Source organism: Vigna radiata, chromosome 6 (genome assembly GCF_000741045.1).
Source record: "Vigna radiata var. radiata cultivar VC1973A chromosome 6, Vradiata_ver6, whole genome shotgun sequence".
Classification (NCBI taxonomy): domain Eukaryota; kingdom Viridiplantae; phylum Streptophyta; class Magnoliopsida; order Fabales; family Fabaceae; genus Vigna; species Vigna radiata.
Window position 1 is genome coordinate 2273311 of NC_028356.1, and position 24174 is coordinate 2297484.

The 24174-nt window shown below is 31.6% G+C and overlaps 3 protein-coding genes across 4 annotated transcripts in view; 2 read left to right on the top strand and 1 right to left on the bottom strand.

Annotated features, from left to right (window-relative positions):
* The first annotated feature begins 1535 nt into the window (after positions 1–1535).
* Positions 1536–12421, top strand: LOC106765317 (putative methyltransferase NSUN6). 2 transcript variants are annotated; one of them, XM_022781866.1, is made up of 13 exons: positions 1536–1705; positions 3688–3995; positions 4165–4480; positions 4563–4713; positions 5041–5178; positions 6300–6362; positions 7212–7333; positions 7594–7801; positions 8858–9069; positions 9804–9904; positions 11293–11374; positions 11645–11706; positions 11902–12421. In XM_022781866.1, the coding sequence occupies exons 2-13, from the start codon at positions 3778–3780 to the stop codon at positions 12014–12016; spliced, it is 1788 nt and encodes a 595-aa protein (XP_022637587.1). In that variant the 5' UTR covers positions 1536–1705; positions 3688–3777; the 3' UTR covers positions 12017–12421. The 2 variants fall into 2 exon arrangements, with proteins under 2 accessions (XP_022637587.1, XP_014505380.1); XM_014649894.2 differs by having other exon boundaries at positions 1538–1705; positions 4563–4710.
* A 2576-nt stretch (positions 12422–14997) lies between these two features.
* Positions 14998–16060, top strand: LOC111241801. Its single transcript, XM_022781690.1, has 3 exons — positions 14998–15554; positions 15659–15842; positions 15920–16060. Exons 1-3 carry the CDS (start codon positions 15019–15021, stop codon positions 16058–16060), a joined length of 861 nt encoding a protein of 286 aa, XP_022637411.1. The 5' UTR covers positions 14998–15018.
* Positions 16061–20192: 4132 nt separating this feature from the next.
* The window catches only part of LOC106765342 (4-hydroxyphenylpyruvate dioxygenase), a 7850-nt gene continuing 3868 nt past the window's right edge, over positions 20193–24174 (bottom strand). The window contains exon 2 of the mRNA XM_022781867.1: positions 20193–20316. Within this exon, the coding sequence (XP_022637588.1) occupies positions 20265–20316 (52 nt within the window). The 3' untranslated portion in view covers positions 20193–20264. The remainder of the gene's footprint in view (positions 20317–24174) is intronic.

Below are 24174 nucleotides of genomic sequence, written 5' to 3' on the forward strand. Positions count from 1 at the left end.
ATAGAAAACCATAAACTTAAATTTGTGATAAGGTTGGATTCAAGATAAGGGAGACTATTTTAAAGTTATTTTTTATAATTTTGATTATATATAATTATAAAAAAAATATTATAAAATATAATTTGCAAAATTTAACCTTCCAAATCTTTGCATTTCAGCTGATAATAAAAATCACAACTTTCTGAAACTGTTAATCCATTCACAGATATATATATATATATATATATATATATATATATATATATATATATATATATATATATANTATATATATATATATATATATATATATATATATATATATATATATATATATATATATATATATATATATATATATATATATATATATATATAGTAAAAACACAAAAGCAAAAGAATATTTAATATGAGCTTAGCCAAATTTAAGGACTTTTATATTTATTCAGTGAAAAATTTATCATATCAATTTTTTTTTCTCAACTTATCATACAAGATTACTGGATTCTCTACATCGTACGCATGCGTATTTACACGGCAATTTCAGTAAGAAGACTTCGACTGAGTTCAGTTTCCACAATCCAACCAAGAAACTCTTCTGAAAATAATATTCAACCAAATCATATGACCGAAAGTATATGCATCATTCTTTTGTAAAGTAAAACTAATGCATAACATAGAAATAGATAAAAAAAAAATTGTAGAAAATCCGAATTTCGGTTGAGATTAAGACTATCTCTTTTAGTGTTCTATGTGTGTTTTTTTATGTGTTTTTTTATCGGTTGTATTAGGCGTTAGAGTTAATACAAATAGAAGAAAACAAAAGTGTATTCCTTCGCGTTCATATCATGTAAAGAAAAAGTAATATGAAAAGATAAGGTCAATTTATAATATACATAAGTGAAGTGTAAACATTAATTTATAAGTTGATTTTGTAAAGTAAAGTTAGACTTAAACCCACTTTCTAATATATTTACATGATTCTGGTAATGTGCAAAATGTGTTTGCTTGAAACTGTTTGTGAATACCTCCAGAAGTCTCAATCACTAAGCAATTAGTGTAAACGAACATTGCGAACAAGGTTGTTGAATTTTGATGCCAAGATAAATACGTGCACAAGATGAACATCAAACTAGTGTTATTATTGGAAATACAATGTTGTTGTGTTTCTTCCACGAGATTCTAAGTTTTTTTATGGAATTAACGAAGATGCCCAAACATTAGCAAATTAATTTTCACGTATCGATCTGATCGATGAGCACTAGCATGAGTGGTGGTGGGTTTAAGTAGTGAGACTTTCCGTGAAGAATTAAATAAAAGAAACCTAACTATGGTTTGTGGTGCCTTTAGTCAAAACCACGTCGTATTCTACGTCTACACCACCCAACCCACTTTTTATTATCACGTATTTATGATTAAATTAAAATTTATAAATAGAAAAAGAAAAATATTAATATATACTTTTATTATTAGTTGATTTTTATATATAGTCCTTATCAATACTTGTATGGTTCCATTTCTTTCAATCGGAGACTACAGTTTCAACTCACTCTCGTATACGGCACAAGACCTGAGAACTGACATCGAACATCAACTTCAGATTTTCTATTTGAAAGTAACTCTTTCCAGGAAAGTGAAATCCAATAAGGAAAGGTTGAGAGCTCCTACTGTGTACTTGGTCCGGTCAACAAAATCAGCGGGTGATAAGGTCGAAACTGACTTGCAGGTGTGTATGCATCTTCCGTTGATATTTTCAACTGATAACGTAAAGGAAACGAAACATTTCTATAAACTTTGCCACACATCTTTTCTTCAAGGCTTGTTTTTATAGTACCAATCCCTTGTTTGAAATTCTATAAAAATTAATAAATAATTTGTCATGAAATATCTTATTCCTCGAGTGGATCGGAGAAAGGTTAAGTGTTCTTTTGTTAAGACTTTCAAAATTAAATGTAACTATTTTTTTTTAAATTTAATTTAATTGTTTATCCAAGTTTATCTGTTTCTTTTATTTACACAGCATGCGTTAAGATGAAAACAAATTGTGAAATTTAATCTATAGTAAAATCTATATTATTTTAAGTTTATTTAAATAAATTTATATTTCATATAATTTCGTGTTTTTTGAATTTTAAGTCAAATCTATTTAATTGAATTGAATTAGAAAAAGTTACTTTTTGGATTTTGAACCTAAAAAATTAAAATATATTTAACTTGAATCGAGTAGTTGATGATTAAGTCTAGTTAAGTTGGTTTAAGTTTAAGGTTAAGTAGTTAGTCTAAGTCAAATGTTAAGTCGAGTTAGTTCAACATGAAGATGAAGCCAAATTGACCAATGAAAAGTCAAGTGTGGCCAAAGGTCGAACCAACTATGTTCGAGTTGAAGTTTGAGACAAGTCGATATGATGACGGTCGAGGCAAGTCAATTTACACCTAAAGAATCAAGCCTAAGTCTAGGTAATCGAGTGATCACAAACTTAAAGTTGAATTAAGTCGATATGGACCCAGGTTGAATCGAGTTGGTTTGGACCTAAATCGAGTCAAATTGTCTAAGTTGAGACAAGCCTAGGTAGAACAAAGTCATGAGACCAAGGTTTGATTGAGTCAATATGATTCTAAATTGACTCAAGTTAGCTCTTGTCAACATTGAGACGAGACAATCTAAACCTAAATTAAATCAAGTGAACCAAACCTAGGACAGTGTTAAACCAAGTTACTCTAATGCATATCCAATAAACCTTGTACTCAAACAAATTATATTGATTTCAAATATTTAATCTAATTAACAAAATATATTTAATTTGGATTAAATATAAATTACATTAAAAAAATCTAAATATGATTATTCAAATTAAAATAATTTTAGTTTACAAACTCAATCCATTTTATTGGATTTAGACTAAATTTTGAAAAAAAAAGAATCTAATTCATTAAGACACTTTTTCACTCTTGATTAAAAAAATCCTTAAATTTATTCAACAATTTAGGACTTATTTGCGATGATGATAAAGGTGCGATTCAGGTGACAAACATGGTGGTTGAAAGCATGAAGACGTAGTAGTGGTGGTTCTTATGAGAAGAGATGAAGGTTGTGTGAGTTGTTGGAGGTGTCTTGGTTGACGATGGTGACTAGGTTTTTGATGTGTTAAGAGGTTAAAAATGATGATATGATAACATCACATTGGTCAGATTTATGTGTGATGGATAAATACCAATTGACAAATTTTTATCGATCAAATTCCAACTTACACAGATCACATTAACAATTTAAACTAGATATAAAAAATATCAAATTGAACATAAATTACAAAAAATTTGAAATACATTTAACATCAGAAAATAAATAAATTTCACATTAAACAAAATCAACAAAATAGAAAAAAAAAGTATTTAAGTCTTAAATTTTTAAACATGTTAACTTTTAAAACTTTTAATTAATTTTAAGATTTATTTTATTCAAAACTTAATTATAAATTTAAAAATATATTTTTTAATCTTTAATTATTTATTAATAAGCACATAAATCGACATTAATTCGTATGGAGAGATGAGTTTAAAACTATTTTGTATTTCTAAAAGAAAAATAGAGTGAACAAATAATGAGAAGTAGTATGAAATGAAGGTGAATAATGAGAGGTAATAAGTAAAAAAAAAATGTGGTCTACGAGTGTTTTTTATTTTTTATACCAACTGTTTTGCAAAATATAGGGGAAATGAAAAAGGCTTGAAGCCCTAGCCGTACTGGCTCATGGTGTGCGAGTGCTACGGCGCTCGTGTCTGGTATTAGCTTGTGTTTGAATGAAGAAAGGGAGGGAATTATTGGTTGGCAGTTACAGAAGGCTTCACCAAAACACCATTCACTTTTCCCCAACACACTTTCACCAAACCATGTCGCATTCCGATTCTCCAAACCGATACTCCTTCTCCCCCTCTCTACACTGGAACCCTCAGCTTCACCAATACTTCCTCAATGCCTACGGCGCCGACCACTTCTCTCGCATCTCCGCCGCGCTAACGTACGCACCTCTTTTCATTTTCCGATACTTTTCGTTATCTCGTAACATGCAGTTCCACACTAATTCCTCTGGAGATGAACACGTTACTACTATATTTGATTCAACTAACTACTCAACATATTTTAGTTCTTGTAACTGTTTGATTTTCATTGAGTTTTCCAATTCGCAGCCGACCTTCCCGCTACTCGTGCATTCGAGTTAACACGCTCAGGTCCGCTGCCGACGCCGTCATTGAGAAGCTGCGCCCGCTAGTCTCGAACGTGTCGGTGGCGGTGCAACCGGAATTCGAAGATGTCGAGTCAAATCCCTTGAAGGAGTGTTTGGAAGATGCCTCTGCTCCTTTTTCCAAATGCAGAATTCCCGGCCTTGATTATGTGGTGTTTGTTTGGGGTTCGGGACCGCACCGTATCGATTATGGTGTGGCACCTCCCAAGGAGGTCATTGTTAGTAGGAAGTGTGCTGAGGCAGTTCTTCGAGGTGCTCAGGTTAGTACTTTGTTTTCCAGTTGCCGAATTATGTGCTTTGAAGTGTTTGATTGGTTGTTACTAATGTTAGTATTGGCTTTAGGTATATGTTCCTGGTGTGATGGCTTGTAGTGCTCATGTTGAGAAAGGAGATACAGTTGCGGTTTCGGTTGCTGTCGAGCAACAGGGTGCTGATGGGGGTTGGGGAATTCCTATGACACGTGGCACTGTTCTCCAAGGATCCGAGACAGGTAGCGAGTGTGTATTCTTGTTTGGGTGATATGTTTGTCGACCTGACTTTTTTTTTTTAACTTGGCACTTAAATCCTGAATTGCATGACCTGAAAAACCATAGAGGGGAAAATTGTATTTATTCATCAGGAAGATAAAATTGTATTTTCAAACAGACTTGGTAGATATATATTTTTTTTTTCATAATCAAATTTTAAACAGTAAGACATTACTGGTTTATTCATTGTGGAAACTATGTGAAGGATGTTTTGTGAAGACAAATGTTTGTTTCTGTTGAAGTAAACTTTTGGGACATGGCTGATAGTAATTTGTATTTTCCTTGTTCAACAGATGCTTATTATTTTGAACGGAATGGGCTTTATATTGGGCAAGGAACAGCTATGTTGTCAAGGGCTGGGATGTTCCGCGTTTCTGAAGGAGTTGGTGTGGATATGAAGGATAGAGTATACGATCTTCATTCTTTTCATAGTAAATTTCGTCTAATACTCTTATTCGTATGTTATATTGTATTCTTATCTTTTTTGCATTATTGATTATTTTGTTCTTTCTTTTATCCCTTCACGGTTTGTAATTTGTTTTTTTTTGTCCTTTTTTTTTTGTATTTAAGCATTTTTTTAATGCTACTGCAAGTTTCATTTACAATTGATGCTATTGTAGTTATATGTTTTTTTCTTTTTCCTTTACAGTGTATGCATCATTATTTATTTTGACTGCAGTTGAATTGACTTGAACCTTGAAGCTTATGAAATCTTTCTGTTATTGTTTTCATATGGTGGGGGCATGACAATGCTAACTTAACTTTTTCACCCAATAAATTTGAGCTAAGAAGACTTACTAAATTTGATTTAGTAGATTTACATGATTAGTTTAAGATTTACCATAATATCATTTAGTTGGTGCTAAAAAATATTGTTGCTCTAGTATGGAATTGATGAAATATTTGAGAAACGAAGATTACATTTGAATGACTGTTGAAACCTGTTTCTCACTTCACTGCTTTTAGAATCCTATTCTAAAATGTTGTCTTTATTATTTGCTGTTGGTAATGTTAGTGAAGAACATTAAATGTTGTTATGATGATTGGTTCTTTAGGAGATTTAGCATGTGTTTATGGTTGGATCATCTTTCCATTGCTCAAGGAAAATATAAGAATTGGCATCTGTTATGCATATATGAGGTTATTAACTTCAAGAAATTAGATTTTATATGGTTTCTTGTTTCGGAAGTGGAGGGAGGGGAGAGCCTGGACTCTGGAGACTTTCCTAGCTTGTATGAAGCCTACAGATTTCTATCATAGGTGTGAGATACAATCTGGTGTGCCATCAATATATATTTTTGGAGGATTTTCACATAAAAAATATGAAAATTTTTCATTCTGCCTGTGCAGTCATTTATTTGTTGGTTTTTCTCTTTGTCCACGCATTGTTTTTTCACTCTGTAGTGGCCCCCACTCTGTATATTCTAGCAATCCTGGGTCAATCTCCTGGTTGACATTTCTCTCTTCTCTGTATATTGAAAACTTTGTTAATTATTTGAGGCTTTGAATGCGTGTGGCTGATGTATTAATGTTTCTTTTTTTGGTTTTCCAGATTTGCTCGAGGGAGAAATATTTCTCCAAAATCTGCCTAGCATTATTGCTGCTCATGCTTTAGGTACATATTTGAGTACCATTTTTTATTTTTTTTACTTTGGGGTAATTTACATTCAATGATATTTTTGTCCATTTTTTTTTTCCTTGGTAGTAAATACTTTACCATATTCATTTTCTAAAACTCCAGATTTAAACACAACTGGGAGAAGTTGGATTTGAACCCTCATAGGATAATGTTTCTCTAGCAACCACGTGGGCCTCAGCAAATGCCCTTTTAACGGGGGAAAGAAGGGGAGAGGGTTCTGTGTCAAATCTGCAAGAGGATTAGAAAGATCTTTGTATATACCATTATCAAGAGAAAAGTCTTACTTTTCATATAATTTTTATCGTATTATGTTTGTAGTCAATAAGGAGTCCATTATCAAGAGAAGAGTCTTACCTTTCATATAATTTTTATCTCATTATGTTTATAGTTAATAAGGAGTCCATCTGAAAAATCTTTGTTTACCAACTATATAGTCCTATGTCCAATCTATTCTTTTCCGTTCAATGTTTTCTTTGCTCAATCATTTATATTTGTAATGTTAACCTTTTACTATAGTTTAATGCCTGCTTTTATTTTTGTTGCCTTTATAATTTGTATCAAGTTCTTTTTTTAATCTTTAAAAAGTATTTCATCTTTTTTTATCATGGACGTTTATCAATAATCATTGGGGGTTAGGTCTTGCTACGGTCTCACACATGTTTTATGATAGTAATTGTTTTACTTTGCACTATAGATCTTTCCCCCTCTGCATTGCTTTTTTATGTTTTGTTCACATTTTAAGAACGATTTCCAATCTTCTCATCTTGCTATTTTGTCCTATATATCTTTATATAGATTTTTTTATATTTATATTTATATACTCAGATCCACAAAGGGGTGAACGGATACTAGATATGTGTGCTGCACCTGGAGGGAAAACAACTGCAATTGCAATACTTATGAAGGATGAAGGAGAGATCATTGCAACCGATAGATCTCATAATAAGGTGAGGATTCTGAACTCTAGTAAAAAAGCTTACCATTACTACTTGCTTACATGAACTCAAGTATACTGCAGCAAGTGGATGTCACGTTCTTTTACTAACATAAAACTTTCATTAGTTGCCAGCCTTCTGTACCCTGTTTTTGATACGCAGAATATTAGTTTCATTTGTTATGATTGTGTTAAATTAATGCTATGCTATTATTCTTGTAGAATTTTAATTAATTAATGGTATGTTAACTATCAGTTTTGATGATTGTCTAGGTGCTGGATATTCAGAAATTGGCTGCTGAAATGGGCTTGAGTTGTATTAAGACATTTAAATTAGATGCTCTTAAATCTGTTTGTCGAAGAGATGATATTGATACTTTGACTGATCCATGCTGTAATAATGCCAAAAACGATGTGACAAATCAAGTGTTTGATTCCCCAAATTTGGAAGTTGAAATAGTGTCACCCATTGTTACAGAAGGTTTAAACTCTCAGACTCTGGAGGACAGTTATATATTTGTCTTTAATTGATACTTTCTGACTCGTTCATTGCACATGATAGAAAATTCTTATTGGGTTTTATATAGGTATTCAGTTCAGTTCAATGCTAAACCTGTTATATTAAATGTATTGGAATTATACATTGAAATTGAATCACACTAATGGCCAGAATCACATTGAACCACTCTTATTGTCTAACATTTTTTTTTCATTGATTGTATTGTCTGCTGATTGGGAATTGGGTATTATGGCATGCCTAAGTCCCATATCAAGTAGTATGACATGTTTGGTAGGGTATTTAAATGCTTTATTTTCCCCTCGCACCAATACTTAGCTTTTGAGGGTTGGTTTCCCATGTACTTGTCAGTAGGTATCAGAACTAGGTGTTACTGTCTCAAAAATGGCCACTTGCAAAAGGTTTCTAAACTAACAAGGAAGTTGAGTGAATTGTCAACGAGTGATGTGTCATAGACTGAAAGTCATCAAGATGTTGACTCTTAGTCATAAGTATATTATAGGGACTTCGGTATTATTGGGTGTCTAAGTCTTTTATTTAGTATGAGTTGTTTGATGAAAAATTTAAGTACTCGATTCTCTTCCCTCAATAGTTATATTTTTAGGGTGAGTTCCTTAATTGCTTAAGTGCTTATTACTTGCTAAATGTGAACATCATAGAAACGTATTCTTGTATTATAAAGATGAAAGAGAAAAGCATCAGCTGAAAATGTGAATCATTGTTTGTCTCGGTTGCCTGTTGTTTGTTCTACCCGTGTTTGTTTTCTTGAACATCTATTGTTGACACATAGCCTCATCATCATCAAAGGTTTCAAAAGATGGTCCAGATAGTGAATAATGATGTTTATTTGGACATAATTTAGTAGACTTCAACATTTTGTGATTATATTTATTGCATTTCTGTTGGTTCTTTTTCTTCTGTGCCATGGTTTGTTGCTTCTCTCCTGTTTTATATTTGTTACAGACATGAGAAGTATTTTTTTGTCAAAAATTTACAAATGCATTTTTGAATAATTTGTAGGTAAAGATGAAAAGACAAATGGAAGAGTTTATGTGAGCAGAGCTGATGCCCGGAAGAACATGAGAAGAGCACGAAATGGCCCTGGAAGAAATCAGTCTGTCGGTGGTAGGGTTGATCGATCAAAAGGTTTTCCTCCTGACAGTTTTGATAGAGTTCTTCTTGATGCTCCCTGTTCAGCCCTTGGTTTAAGGCCTCGATTATTTGCTGGAGAGGTAGAAGTGGATCTGTTGATTGAAATATATACTGCATTTACTTGAATTCTCTCATACGCAGGCTTAGACCAATCAATATTTATTGGTGCAAATATAAATAGGATATATGGAGTACTGCATTATCTTGAAATATATGTTCAGCCCTTGGTTTATGTCCTTTTTTTTAATCTATACCACTGTTAATGTTCAACTTCTGCATCTTGTTCGTATTTGTTTCTTTACCTTTGCGTGAAATACGGGAATCTGTAGAAGGACTTTTTATTTCAATGCAATTGGCAAATAAAATTGTTCTATTATAAATTCACCGTTCTTTGCCTATAATGTGTTGGATATTGGGACTACTGGCTTATCTTGAAGTGGAATTGTGTCCTCATTTATTTCTTGGTTTATCCATTGTTAATTTTCTGTTTCTGCAACGTGTTCAATTATGTTTTCCTAACCTTTGCCTGAAATATGGAAATGTATATGCAGAAGTAATTGATTATTTCAGTAAAAAAGAATCAAATTATTCTACGGTAAATTCACCCTTCTTTCCCAGAAAGTGTATTCTGTGAACTTGATCAATCACATGACTTACAGGTTGGCCAGTGTGATGCATAGTCATCATCTATGCGTGGGTGGATAAGTTAGTTTCTTTAGTTTTATTTATCAAAAAATGAAAAGAAATTTAAAAACAAAATAATTGGTTTTTAAAGAAAACAGTAGTAACCATGAAATGCATTTGCTTTTGGCAGGAAACAATTGAATCTTTAAGAAACCATGCAAAGTACCAGAGAAGGATGTTTGACCAAGCGGTTCAATTAGTAAGACCAGGAGGAGTAATTGTCTACTCCACGTAAGGATGTACTTGGTTGATCACATCTCTATGCATACTTGAGTGTTTTCTGTTATGATATATGATCATGTTTCTTCCATATTGCCTATGACATTTTTATTAGGTTTCATCCTTGTCCTTTGTTTTGGTTTATATATTATAATTTATCTTTATAGGAAAAGTAATCATGCTATGTCAACTTCTCATGCCATATTCATGTTATGAGAGTTTGCAATTGCATTTGTTCTTGTCTGAATTTCTTACCAGTAGGTGCCAAAAGATTGCCTACATGTAAATCTCATGTCATTGTTATTTGCACAATCTTTCTGAGCATATCTGTTACATTGAAGGCATGCTTGTTAAATGGAAAGGGGAGGGACGATTTAATTAGGAAGGATGGAAAACCATGACAAATTTGGATTATATATGAGGATCTCATTGTTAGATGCTTTCCCTCCTAATTGGAAAGAAAAAGGGGACAAAGTTACTTTATATCCAAAGATAAAAATAAATCCTTATTATGTTGCATACCACTTTTTTATTTAGGGTATAATGTCATTTTATAAACATTTTTTATTTCTTTCCTTCCACATTCTTTATTATTAAACAACCTAAAAATATTCGGATTCTCACATTTAGTAGGATGAACTACTTGATGTGGTATTTAAGTCTTGGGTTGAGCTTTCCTCTTGTACTTAATTCTTAACATTGATGCTTTCATTGAGAGTTGGCCTACAGAAAGGTTATCTGGAGATTGGATCAAGGTGCAAACTAAAACTCCTAGGTGACAACGTTAAGGGTTTCACATCGAGTAGTTTAAGCTACTTGATGTGGTACTTAAACCTTGTGACTCTCCCATCTAATGGACTAGTATTTTATGTTCAACTCTCTTCTTGTGTTTGAGTCCTTATAATGGGTGTTTTCGTGGAGAGTTCAGCTATGAAAGGCTACCTATAAGTTGGACGAAGGTGCAAACCATACATTGATAGGTGAGTGAAGTTGTCTCAGAAAAAGGTTACTTTTGGGTCAGTGTTGATAGAGTGAAACTGCTGTGGAGACCGGTCCGTAAAGGAGGTGACAATGTCAGGGGTCTCATTTAGTAAGATAAACTACTTGGTATGGAGTTTGAGTCTTGACCTCTCTTGCGCTTAATTCCCAACAAAATCATCTCATTTCTGTTCTTATACATTCTTGAACCTAGCATGCCGTTAGTGATTTTGATTTCCTCTGTATATCTAACTGCTGAATTCTAATTGGATTATTTTGTTAATGGTCTGAAATATATTTTTTACATCTCCGGGCCGCATCTTTGGAATCTGCTTCCACGATGAACTCTTCTGAAATTTATTTTAACTCTATTTGTGAGACGGTACTGTGAAGCTGATTTATTGGTCATTGTCTTAATATAGTTGTACGATTAATCCCGGTGAGAATGAAGCATTAGTTCGATATGCTTTGGATAAATACAAATATCTGTCATTGGCACCGCAGGTTTGATGCTGATTCTTTGCAATATCAACTTCCTTTTTTTTTTTTTCTCAATCGAGTAGGCTACATAATTCTGTGGCTGAATTGTTATATTTCAAAATTTGATTATATATTTAATTAACTGAAGAATGCCTAAACGGGTTTATATTTTTAACTAAGACGGTAAAGTGTTGATTATAAACAATGAAACAAATTTCGATGTTTAGTTTTTCTGTAATGAATTATTAGGACACTCTGATGAGTTATTCGTATTTGCTATTTGATTTATTCCAGCATCCAAGAATTGGGGGACCGGGTCTAGTTGGTAGCTGTGAATTTCCGGATGGATATGTAGAGTAAGCCCTTCATCCCTTAGTCCTAGAATTTGCATCTCTTGTCTCTCTCCCTTACACTAGCACTTTTGTTCACACTCATTCTTTTGTAATGCTGTTCAGAAGTATTGGAGGATATACCTTCCATTTTTTTTATCCTAATAAAAGAAAAAAAAATTCAGTGCCAGTTTTTGGTTTCACATCATGATGTCTATACAGGGAGTGGTTACGACCTGGGGAGGAAGAGCTTGTTCAGAGGTTTGATCCATCATCTCCCCTTGATACAATAGGATTTTTCATTGCCAAGTTTGTCGTCGGATCTAAAGATACATGACAGCTATTCATGAAATGTTGGAGTGGATCTATGTTTACTTTATAATTGCCAATGAAGGAAGCCATCAGATTTTTTATGATTGGCCTCTCTGACAACCGTTTGGGAGCTTCACAGATGTCCATTTGAAAAATGAATTAAGAATGAGCATGACTGCTTTGTCTCAATGTTGCATTCTTGATGAAAGGCAAATTTTGTTTAATTTACGGTTTACTTTAACTTGCCGCTTAACTTATGAAAGGGAAGTTGTTCAAAGATCCATCGGGTTAGAAGTGAGTCTGCTTCCGAAGTTAATTATTGTAGCTCCTATTCAGCATCTATATTGTGCACGATTGTATCGTCAACTTGTTGAAGCTCATTGAAGGTAACTTCTTGCTGTTTAATAGATAATTATGAATGATGCCACTACATGAACTCTTAGTCCTACGTCGCGTACAAAATATTTCTTAAAGTGTAGTATGTTCAGTGCATGATTTACTAGAAATGTTGTGTGGAAAATGGTGATCCGAAACCCTATATAATTGATTAGTTTAAGCTGATGTAAATTCCTTTTATCTGCTACACAAGCGATTATGTGCCAAATGTATCAGATAGAAATAGTTTATTAATACATTAATACTAAAAAATATTTTAGAAATTTGGTCTATCCATAATTCGTCTGATAAAATTCATTTAATTTATCCATTAACAATTTTTTCATGGGTGATTAATTCATCCACAGTAACAATTCTACTTTTGGTCTAATCACTTTTTGAAGTTATTTGTATAAATTAAATATGATTTTTAATATTTCGAAGATCGAAAAGTAAAATAAGAATATTTTCAGACAAACATTTACTTGTATATCTTGACGGGAGACTAAAATAATTAATTTGGATTTAGAAAATTAAAGTTATTTGCAATGTAAGACGTTGTTTTGTTTCCTAAATCTATTCTTTCCGTACTTTAATATAAATCTTCCGAAATATAATTTTTTATCAAAACTAAAAAAAATTACAACAAACAGTTATGTATATCTTTAATAGATCATTTTGAATTTCGAGTGAAATGAATTTAATATGTAAATAACTGGATCTCTATATTAACTGCTCACAGTTTAAAGCACTATTTAGTATAGATTGAAGTTTTTGTCACCTTACCAAACAAACATTACATCAGTATGATGGTTTTTTTAGAAATATTTTCGAAAAACATATAAACACACATGTTGTAATATGAATTTTAGTAAATATTTATTTGGATACAAATCACATCTATTATTATGTTTACACTAATGAGTTTTAAATAGAAATTACTAAAATCTTTTTATCCCAAAACTTATGATAATAATAATTTGGTATAAGTTTATATATATATATATATATATATATATATATATATATATAAACTTATGTTTTCTACTCCAATAACAACATTACAATGAATGAATTGTATAAACTCTTTCAAAATGCATGCAAATATCACTTTTTCTCATAAAATGCATGACCATATCCTATTCGAAAAGATTTACTTTTATTATAATTGAATAGTACATAAATTGTGATCGTCACCCTTTATATTTTACAAAATTTTGATAACATTTCACATTGATTTTCAAGTGACACGAAATGAAAATGATGACATAAAATCTACACAATTAAATATGTATCCAAAAATTAACACGAAGTACAATAAACCGAAATTGAGTAATATATATGAAATGTAAATCACAATTTATGTACTAGTCAACTAATAAAATGTGATTACTCTTCTCAAACTGTCCAACTAGACAATTAAAAATTCAATACGATTATTTTCAAGACAACCTCCAATAAATTTTACTTTGCTTAAAATTAAAGGAATAATAAATAAATCAATGTACTAAATCTCAAACGAAAAATTAAAGATAACTCAATAATTATCGAACGTCAGATACCTCCACTCTCAATCCCAACACGTTTAACAAATCAAATATTTTTAATAGGCTGCTAAGGCGAAGGCAAACACACTCAACAACGCTTGTGGTCGCGAGTGGCAAAGGCAAATAATGCTCTCAATGACATTTTAAAATTTCACTCTTTTGAAAAGTTACTGAGAATTTCAACGATGGTTCCTAGTAACAATCGTCGCTATTTGTCAATTCCATGACGATTTAACATCCACCCGTTGTTATTTTTCATTTTAACGACAATTTTACTCAAAATCGTCACTATAAAGTTTGTGTTTATTTCAAAATATTACCATCATGGAGGCCCCTTCAGTGATGATTGACCTTTTTAGTTTAAAAAGTGATATATTGGTGCACTTCTAACTTATATATAAACTTGGTTCAAGAGCAGTAGGAAATCTCCATGACAAAAAGTTAACATAATCAAGAATATAAGTTTAATAATTTTGCAGCCACTACTTATATACATACTTTATGTTAAATAAAATGTGGACAACAAATGTAAAAGTCAACCCAATGGATACACAAATATATTTTGTAGAATAAGGATGAAATATTGCAATGCATCACGAAGAATTTTTTTAATTATTATTGTATTGTACATATCTTATAAATGGGTTGGAATATTTTGAGTACTATTATTATAGGTATAATATATCTTTTTGTTAATAAAATAATAACATTTAGATCACATTTTAGTAGGTTTGATGTAGATATATATTGTTTTTAATTATAGAAATGTCATGGTAAATTTTTTCACCTTAGATATATTGTGTATAAATGTTAAATTAATAATGTAAACATCTTAGCATTAACGTTAAAGTATTAATTGAACAGATTTCTATTAATTAGATTATTATATTCTTTCATGATTTAATTTTATAGGTTCTAAGATGCTATAGAAAAATAAATTATAATGCCTGAAATAGGGTTATCGTAATTGCAACTAATCCATAAAGAAAATGTGATCTTTTTAAATTCTGTTAGCCTGAAAATTGTGTATTTAAATAGAAGTGCATTGGAGGAGAATCCACATCTTGAAGCAGCAGAAGGCAGAGTATAATCTAGCGCAGTAATCATGAGAAGTAAGCATTCTTTTAACAATGGTAGGGATGGTGGCCGTACTTCAAGAGGAAGGAGTCGAGGAACTCCAATGGCTGAACGTGAAGAGTCTTCTTCAAGAAGAAGGGGTCGAGGATCTCCAATGGCTGAACATCAAGAGCCGGCCAGACAGGAAAGAAGGGAAGAGGAAAATTCAGAAGCGACGAATGTATGTGAACACTGTGTAGCCTTATTCCAAAACAATACGATTTTGCCATCACCGTCTTTTCAAGTTCTTTCAGGTCTTCCAACACCCATATATAATCATCAAGGTTTAAATATTCAGGTATATCCACCACCAAGAAATAACCCTCAGGGTTTCAATAGTCAAGTACCTTCTTCTTCGAATCTTCCACCACCAAGAAATAACTCTCAGAGTTTCAATATTCAAGTTCGTTCAAATCTTCCACCACCAATGAATAACTCTCAGGGTTTCAATATTCAAGTTCTTTCAAATCTTCCACCACCCACAAATAACCCTCACGGTTACAATGGCAACAGGCCCTCCTACAGGTATGAATTCTTTAGACTTCACCAAGAATCAGTTTCTTGTTCTGTACGTAACAATTCTCATTAAACCCTAAACTCACTGTACCTGACATTGTTGTGCCACCTAGCCAAGCTGTGCTTAATAGCCAAGTTAAGAATGTGCAACCTAGCCAAGTGAGCAATGTGCAACCTAGCCAAGGTGGTTATGTTCAACTTAGCCAACTGAGGAATGCGCAAGCTAGCCAAGTGAGGAATGTTCAACCTAACCAAATGAGCAATGTGCAGCCTAGCCAACCTAGCCAAGTTACTCAAGTAAGTGTCTGGAAGGTTGAATATTGTTTCTGTTTTGTTTTAGCTCAATATGAAAATGTTTCTTTCTGGTTTTGTAGGGTAGAATGGGGTCACAACAACCTTCAGAATCAAATAGACAACTTCCTGTACCTTTCTATGATTTCTTGGGAGTGGAGAATGAAGTGGAGGATTGGGAGGAGCTCGCAGATCTTCCTGAGAAACTTGAAGAAAGAAAATGAACTTGAATATCTGAGTGTAAAATCACGATATTACTCTGCTAAAATGCTCATTTAGTTATTGGTTTCAATTGTTAAGGCTTTTCATTTGCAGAGTTTAGGGTTAGAAATTAGGGTTTATGTTTGGTCCAATTGGGATTTAATTCTTGAAACACTGTTAAAGTTCTGTCTTTGTATTCTGTTATTAGGAATGTTTGTGAATAATGAAATCTTTTTTCTTGTTTAAAAGAGACATATATTAGGAAAATGCAGGATAGTTATTTTAATTTGCTTAAAGATCTGATATGAAAACTGATAGAATGGCCAATAATTGTTCTAGTTATTAAGTGGAACCTGTCATAAAATCAAGTTATGTTACTATATGTATTTTCAGTGACTAGGATATTTTGTTTATCTATTAAAATATATACTTCAAATTTAACCTAACTTTATACTTTCATCAGTTTATAAACAAAATTGTAGTTATTCATATATTTTTTGAATTAAATATTTGATTTATCTTTTAAAAACTAATGTTAAGTTTAATCCAACTTTTTAAAATTGATTTATAAAGTAAAAACTGACCATTAGTTTTATCTTGACGTAGAATTAAAATTCTACTTTTAATATCTAGATATGGACGCAAACATGTATCTCAGACAAAGTCTAAATTAATAGTATCTTTTATCAATAATTCATATATAAATCAATAAATCTTTATCCAACTAAAGATATAGATACATCAATAAAAATTTTATATTTGGAAACAATCAAGTTGTTTTATTTCCTGCATGTCACTGCAAATGTTGTAAATTTTTTATCTAGATATTATGCAAATTTCAGGATGAAAGAGATTTTAATTTTTTGTAAGTCTCTTACTTTCAAGTATTCTGATATTTTTAAGTGTATTTCTTTGAATATTTTACCTTATTCATCATCAATATATTTCAATTAAGACAAGATTTTATATTACCCACTTTAAAAGTTAAAGAAAAGTTTTGAACACTAATTAGTTGCTAGAATTTTCGCTATTAATTGTTCAAATGTTATTTTGACAATATATTTGTAAAAACCACTGGTTTGACTAACTGGACCAAAACCCTTAAACAGAATTCTTTTATTAATGTTTTTTTAATTAATACATAAACGTCCATATTTGAAATTTATATATTATTTTTTTTTATATTTTATAAGATACAATTAGTATTCAATAGGAAAAGAGTGGATAACATTTTTACTCTTAAATATAAATTTTTTTATGATCATTACTTATTTATTATCACATTTTTTGTTTTATTGGTATTTATATAATTATTTTTATTTAATTTATGTGTATATAAATTCACATAAAAAATCATATATATATATATATATATATATATATATAAAATTTATTAAATCTCATAAATATATAGTATTTAATTGATATATCATTAATACTATATATAAAATATTCCACTCTATTTATTAGTAACATGTTTTTATCATATGAAAATTCAAAACCATAAATATATACATTAAATCTATAAAAAATTATAAATGTAATTCATAATTACATTGATAGAATTATTATAAAATATAAAAAAAAAAACTATTTATTATATATTTAATTAAAGATTATATTAATAACATTAAATCCTACATTAATGCGAATGTATGTAAACTAACATAGTTTCTCATCTTAAAATAAGCAATTCATATTATTATTTTCTTTTTTCTTTTTCTCTTACTGCAATTTGAACACTAGGAGTCTTTGCATGCTGCTTCCACATGTTACATTCACCTTAGCAATCACCACCTTTTTCACTTTGTCGTCATGTTAATCACAATACCATTAACTCATTCGATGTCATCAACATGCAGCGTAAGCACCACGCGCATCACTGCGTCACCACCACCGCGTTGCAAATTCACTCTGCCATGTCTTTTCTCGATAAAATCAAGAGATTCCGTATTGTTTTTTTTATTACAGACAACCTCACTGTTCTGAAAATGTGACCACAACATAGTGTAGTCTTGCCATTGGAGACAAGAACTAAAAGATGGAAAAGGAGATAAACATAAGGATAAACGAAAAAGAAGACTGGGAGATGAGATTTCATGGCTTTGCCTGAACATAAACATACACAAAAAAACTACATCTTTTTATGCTAAAAGTAGAACCCTTTTGACAGCAAGAACACAGAAAGAAATGAATTACTGGGCAAGAGAAGAAAGGGAGAAAGAAAGAGAAAACATGGCTACTTTGTTTGTACCAGATGAGTGAAAAAAACCAGGTTAAAACACAGAAACTAATAACTGTTATTGCTTTTGTATTTACATATAGATGAGAAATGATCTATAAAAGAAAACCAGATACACATAATTAAGTTGCTAGATACAATTCTTGGATGCGTCTTGAATGAAAGATTTGAAGCTGGCAGCATCATAAATGATTCTGAGCACACCATGCTGATGCTGGTATCCAAACTCATCTGCAGATTTGTTGAGCAATTCAACAATGGTGGGATGCTTGATGAGTTTGATGGGCACCCATATCTTCTCCATCATTTTCTCCTCTTTGCCCACAAGCACTGGAACATACCCTTTGCGAACTTCTTCCATTGTTATCTCTGCTTTTCACTCCAAAACCTTGTATTTATACACAGATGCTGATATATGCCTTGTTGAATTTCAACACTAAATAACAAATCCTTCTGGCGTGCAATTGGCATCTTCTATGGCATGCCCCAGTCACAATTTAATGTTCATCAAATGCAGCATAGAATGTACAAAAACTAATAATTAACATATGTCTGTTTTTTTCTTTACTTTTATTATTGCATTAAATATTTATTTACACATTTTATTCACTTCTTTAATGAACCCTTTTTTCTTCTAATCACAATTTTTCTATCTATATTTCAATCCAAAACTTTTCTTTAGAGATAAGATTTGAATCTAAAGTTATCTATTCAGAGATACTTGTCACATTTCATTTGGGTAATTTTGTTGATACAGACACTTTGTTTCATCTCTAAAAAACTATTCTTTTGTAAATATAGCCTGTACATGTAATACTTGCACATGCTTGTTATAGATCAAAAGTATTTTTAAATGTTATCGTCTTCATAGTGATACTATATTATTTTTTTTATTCTTATTATAATAAGATATGGAAAAGTTATATTTTTGTGATACTGTTCAGAAATTTTCTAGTCTAATTATAACTTCTCTTTCTGTTTTTTATTTTCATTTTCTTTAAATTTTAAAACCTTTACAAAAATATTAAAATTGCGGTCAAACATATTTTTAAATTTAGCCTTGATATCTTTTTAGTGTTTCTGAAAATATTATGAAATACAATTTTAATATATTTTGATATTTTAGACTAACATTTAAATTATTTACATTATTTCACATTAATATAAAGATCAACTTAAAACACTTTCTTTAATATGTAAAAAAATTAATATCATTTATTTTTTAAAGTTTTGAAATCCTATAAAAGTTTGAACAATGATTAATTTCCATTTGGCTTGTATTTAATACAATTTTAAATGTAAAGTATAGTTTTTGTCAGTATTTTTTTTTCTGGACAGATACAGAAATATAACTGATGGAGCAACCTCTACTGAGCCCAATTCTATGTAGTATTTAGAAACAGAGTACAGTCCTCTTTTTATTATGATTTTCTTACCCTTCTGTAGTTTCTCTTTTGTTTCTTTTACCTTTTTTTTATTCTTTGTTCTAAACCGTACTTTGGATTACTTTTTATAAAAGAATTAGAATATTCCAAGTATTTTGCATTTAATATATGTATTTAATAAAAAGAAAATACTCCTGAAACTTCAAATCAACAAAGGTTAAAGTAATTTTATAATCTAACAAATATTTTAAGTAATGTCTTTATGATAAAAACAAATGGTGTTTTATGGTTCATTATGATGTTGACAGATATATTACTTAAATTGATTTGCCATTGTGCATTGAATATATGAACTTCCTAATTATATGTGAGGCTGCATGCATGCCTGCTCACGGAAAACTAAACTCCTTGCTAATTATTTAAGGAGAAAATTTTGTTTGTCCTATAGGAACTTTTAAAATTGTAAGAGTACATATATATATATATATATAGTGATATCTTCTTCATTCAGCTTCTCACACAGTAGTACATTGTTGTGTTGTTAGTCAGATATTTTGCACTATCTTGTCTTCACTTGTGATAAGATTTTATCACTTTGTACTACAACATGTTGTTATTATGGTATTGATTTATCATGTCTGCTGTCATTTCCCTGCAAAAATGCAAAAATGCATAAATCTCAAAGCTAGATTACCTCAGTTTTGGTTAGTCATTTCCTTGCATTGTGTCAATTCAGTTCTATGCCTAAGTTTGATGACCACAATAAAAAAAAAAATCAAATCGCATAATTTACCAATAAAGATTTATCCATCACAGATGGATTTTTGCAAGATTTTTGTTAAATGATAGTTAAAAATGAATCTAAAACATCAAAAATCAATTTGAAATTTACAGTCATTGAAAACTCAATCAAAAGGAGAATTGAGTTTACTACATATAGAATCTTAAAAGTTTAATGCAAATTATATTTATGTATTTCCATACAAACATGTGTTAGTCAGGTAACTCAAAATCTTTAACCAATTTATTGGTCCATTGATCACATCAATAGTTGATCTCAAACATGACCAAATAATTGACTTTTAGTACAATTAATAAAGTCTAAAATGTAAATAAGCTAAATTAGGTAGGTGATAAGTAAAAATTCATTAAAATAATATAAATAAAAAGTAAGGTAGGTTTTTATAATGATTTTTTTAATTTGTATTTAATACTTTTGCACTTATATATCTATTAACTTAAGCATCATAATGTCTTTTACAAGTATTATTTGAGTAATTCCCGATAAATGAACAGAATACATTTGAGAACGAAAAAATTTAGGACATGAGCGATCGAAAAACCAAGTCATAAAGAAGTTGAGAGTGTCCAATCAATCTTGTGAAAACATTTGGCACCCACTATGGGACCAAGCAAGCATTTCTATTATCATGCTAACTACGAGGAACATGATAAGCAACATAATGGTGGAAGAGGCATTGATGGAGCAACATGTGGACCTTATGGTGATGATGAGAGAAATGAGGAGAGAGATGGATGTGATGAATAATAAGTACGAAGAGAAGTTGAAGGCCATAATCACTGAGAATGCATTTATAAGGCAAGATATGGGAATGAGAGAGTTTATACCTTCCACCCCTCTCAACTCAAGATAAGCCACATAATGAGTCAAACTAAATAGTTCAAGAAAGCAGCATCAGCAAAAACAAACATCATTAATCATCTACAACTATCACATTGAACTTGATGGGAATGCACCCATTCACTGCAGACATCATGGATACTCCATTGCTTGGCAATTGGAGGATGTCAGTGTTTAAGAAGTACGATGGGTCTACCAACCTGGACAAGCACATCAACATGTTAGTGACCCAGATGGTGTTATACATGACGAACAACGCCATCTGGTGTAAAGTCCACACTTCGCTAAAGGGTGCAACACTAAGATAGTTCACTCTCCTTTTGGGCAACTCGATTAACACTCAGTTTTCCACAAGCCCACCACATCAGGCAAGAGAAGGATGAATCCCTCTGGACGTTCATGGACTAATTTGGAAAGGTAGCCCTACAAATCAAGAACATAAGTAATGAGGTGACTATGTATCACATGATAATAACGTTACAGTTGGGATCATCCGTCGACAACCTATGCATCAACCAGTTGAAGACTTGGATGAACTAAGGCAACAAGCGACCAAGTTCATGTAAATGGAGGAATTGAGAGATTTTCATAAATAGATGTGATTGGAGGTCACAGGAAAAAAGAAAGGAACAAATAAAAAATTGTTCAAGAAGAATCTTGGTTCGTAATCCAAATAGCAAATCAAGGGACCACACTTTCATTAGTGCACACCATTGAACGTTCCTCGTGCCAAGATCCTCGAAGAAGCCCTCAGCACAAACTTATTTCCTCCACCTAAGAAAAAAGCTACTCCCTCGAATGTGAATGGTAACAGGCATTGTCTATACCACTGCAACCTAGGTCACACCACTAAGAAGTGTGCGACCTTGAGAGACAAGATAGAAGAGCTTATTCAAGTGGAAGACTTAAAGAAGTTTGTTAGGGAAGACTACTTGAATAAAAGCCCACCGGTATAAGCAAAGCCTGTCTTGGAGCCCCCAACGAGCAGTGACAAGAACCCATCAGTGTAAGGAGTCACCTAAAAGAAGAAGCCAAAGTAGAAGCAGAAGTTGTGACCGCCCATTGAAAGGCATGTTCAACACTATTTCATGAGGTTTTGTTGATGGGGGACACACCACATCAACCTAAAAAAGGAATATTTGAGTGCTCAAAACAGTGCATTTGGTAGAAAAAAGAATCAAGAACATGCTTCCCATCACCTTCTTTGAAGAAGATTTCAAGGCGATTGACCCTGGTCAAGACCACAAGGTCATATCAATCAAGTTTGTCGACTATGCTATAAACAAGATCCTAGTTAACCAATGTAGCTCAATCAATATCCTTTACTAGAAGACATTTCTCATGATGGACATAGCTGAAGATCTCATTCTTCCCTACAATGAGCATATTGTAGGATTCTTAGGAGAATCGTCAATAATTATGGTTATCTAGACTTGCATACTCGATTCGGTTTTGAAAGGGATAACCGAGAGATCAGGGTCAAATATCTCTTAGTAGAGGCCAACACATCATACAATGTGTTGATCAATCAACCATGCATAAATGCCTTGGGAGCCATAGTGTCTTCCTTTGGAGATGAAGTTTCCCAAAGAAGAATTTGTACAGTATACGAAGACAACAAAAAAGTGTTATGTTATAGGATTGAATATCATCCACCGATATAAGGTATGTCAATCCAAAGTGGTCATGGTTGATCTAAACCATCTAACCAACACAAACGATACAATAGAATCATATAGGAGAAACAGATGAATGAAAAATAGGAAAAAAAAGAAAGAAAGTCAAACCACCTTACTAGAAACCAATTTGAGCAATGAACAAAAGCAAATAAATACTTTGTTGATCACATTAAACATTAATTGATTAATCATATTTGAAACTGATAATTGTTGTGATGAATCAGCCTATTGGTGAACTATTTGATTGTGAAACGAGTCGGTACATATTGTACATACATACATATTGTAGTCTAATAAACCAAAATCTTTCTACATTACTTCTTATCCTATGTACATGGAAACAAATTTACTTTAGATGTTGTTTTATTTAGTTTTTTTTTTTTCTTTTATTTTAAGCGCTGGTTGAAAAAAAAAAAGCGTAAAACAAACAAAATACTAAATTTGGTAGGGTCATCGGTGTTATTTTCTCAAAAAGAAATGGTAGAGTGTTACCTTGATTATGTATGAACATTTCTAATTAGTATCTAGACTTATTAAAACATTTGGTGGTATATAACGAAAACAATTTTTTATTACAGTGTGGCAATGTGTTTCTAATTTAAATATGTTGTTTAACTAGAGCCGTCAAAATGGGTCACAACTCGCGAGCCAACCTGGCCCGTCACGGGTTCGGCCCGGGTTGGGTTTGAAAAATACAATCCACTTATATGCGGGTCAGATTTCAACCCGGCTCATTTAGACCCGGCTCATGCGGGTTGAACCCGTGGTGAGCCGGGTTGGCCCACCAACCCACCTACCTAATTTTATTTTTTTAATTTATTATTTTATTTATGAAACCCTGAAAAATAAAATACTTTCTTCACTCATTATACCAAAAAAGTAGTCTCTGCTCTCACAGTACTTGCTCTCATTTGACGGTGCTCTCACCCTCACTTCACTGAAATTCTTCAAGGAGCATGTAAAACACTCTTCCTTTTTTCTTCTCTTTTATCCACATTTTTGTTTTCTCACTTCTCTTTCTTTTTTTTTTTCAAAAACCCTATAATGACAAAAATAGGGGTTTGCGAATTTGTTTTTTGTTCTGGGGGTTTTGAAGACATGGAATGATTTTTTCATGTTCTAACATGTTTGTATCAGATTTTGTTCATTTTATTTAAACAATTTGAGTATATATTAATTTGAGTATATA

Bases quoted from the DNA above. Each gene is read 5' to 3' on its own strand.
- LOC106765317 (XM_022781866.1), top strand. From the start codon at position 3,778: ATGAAGAAAGGGAGGGAATTATTGGTTGGCAGTTACAGAAGGCTTCAC. The intron at 5,179-6,299 runs GTAAATTTCGTC...TTGGTTTTCCAG, and splicing joins CGATCTTCATTCTTTTCATA to ATTTGCTCGAGGGAGAAATA. The intron at 9,905-11,292 runs GTAAGGATGTAC...GTCTTAATATAG, and splicing joins GGAGTAATTGTCTACTCCAC to TTGTACGATTAATCCCGGTG.
- LOC111241801 (XM_022781690.1), top strand. From the start codon at position 15,019: ATGAGAAGTAAGCATTCTTTTAACAATGGTAGGGATGGTGGCCGTACT. The intron at 15,555-15,658 runs GTATGAATTCTT...TGTGCCACCTAG, and splicing joins GGCAACAGGCCCTCCTACAG to CCAAGCTGTGCTTAATAGCC. The intron at 15,843-15,919 runs GTAAGTGTCTGG...CTGGTTTTGTAG, and splicing joins AACCTAGCCAAGTTACTCAA to GGTAGAATGGGGTCACAACA.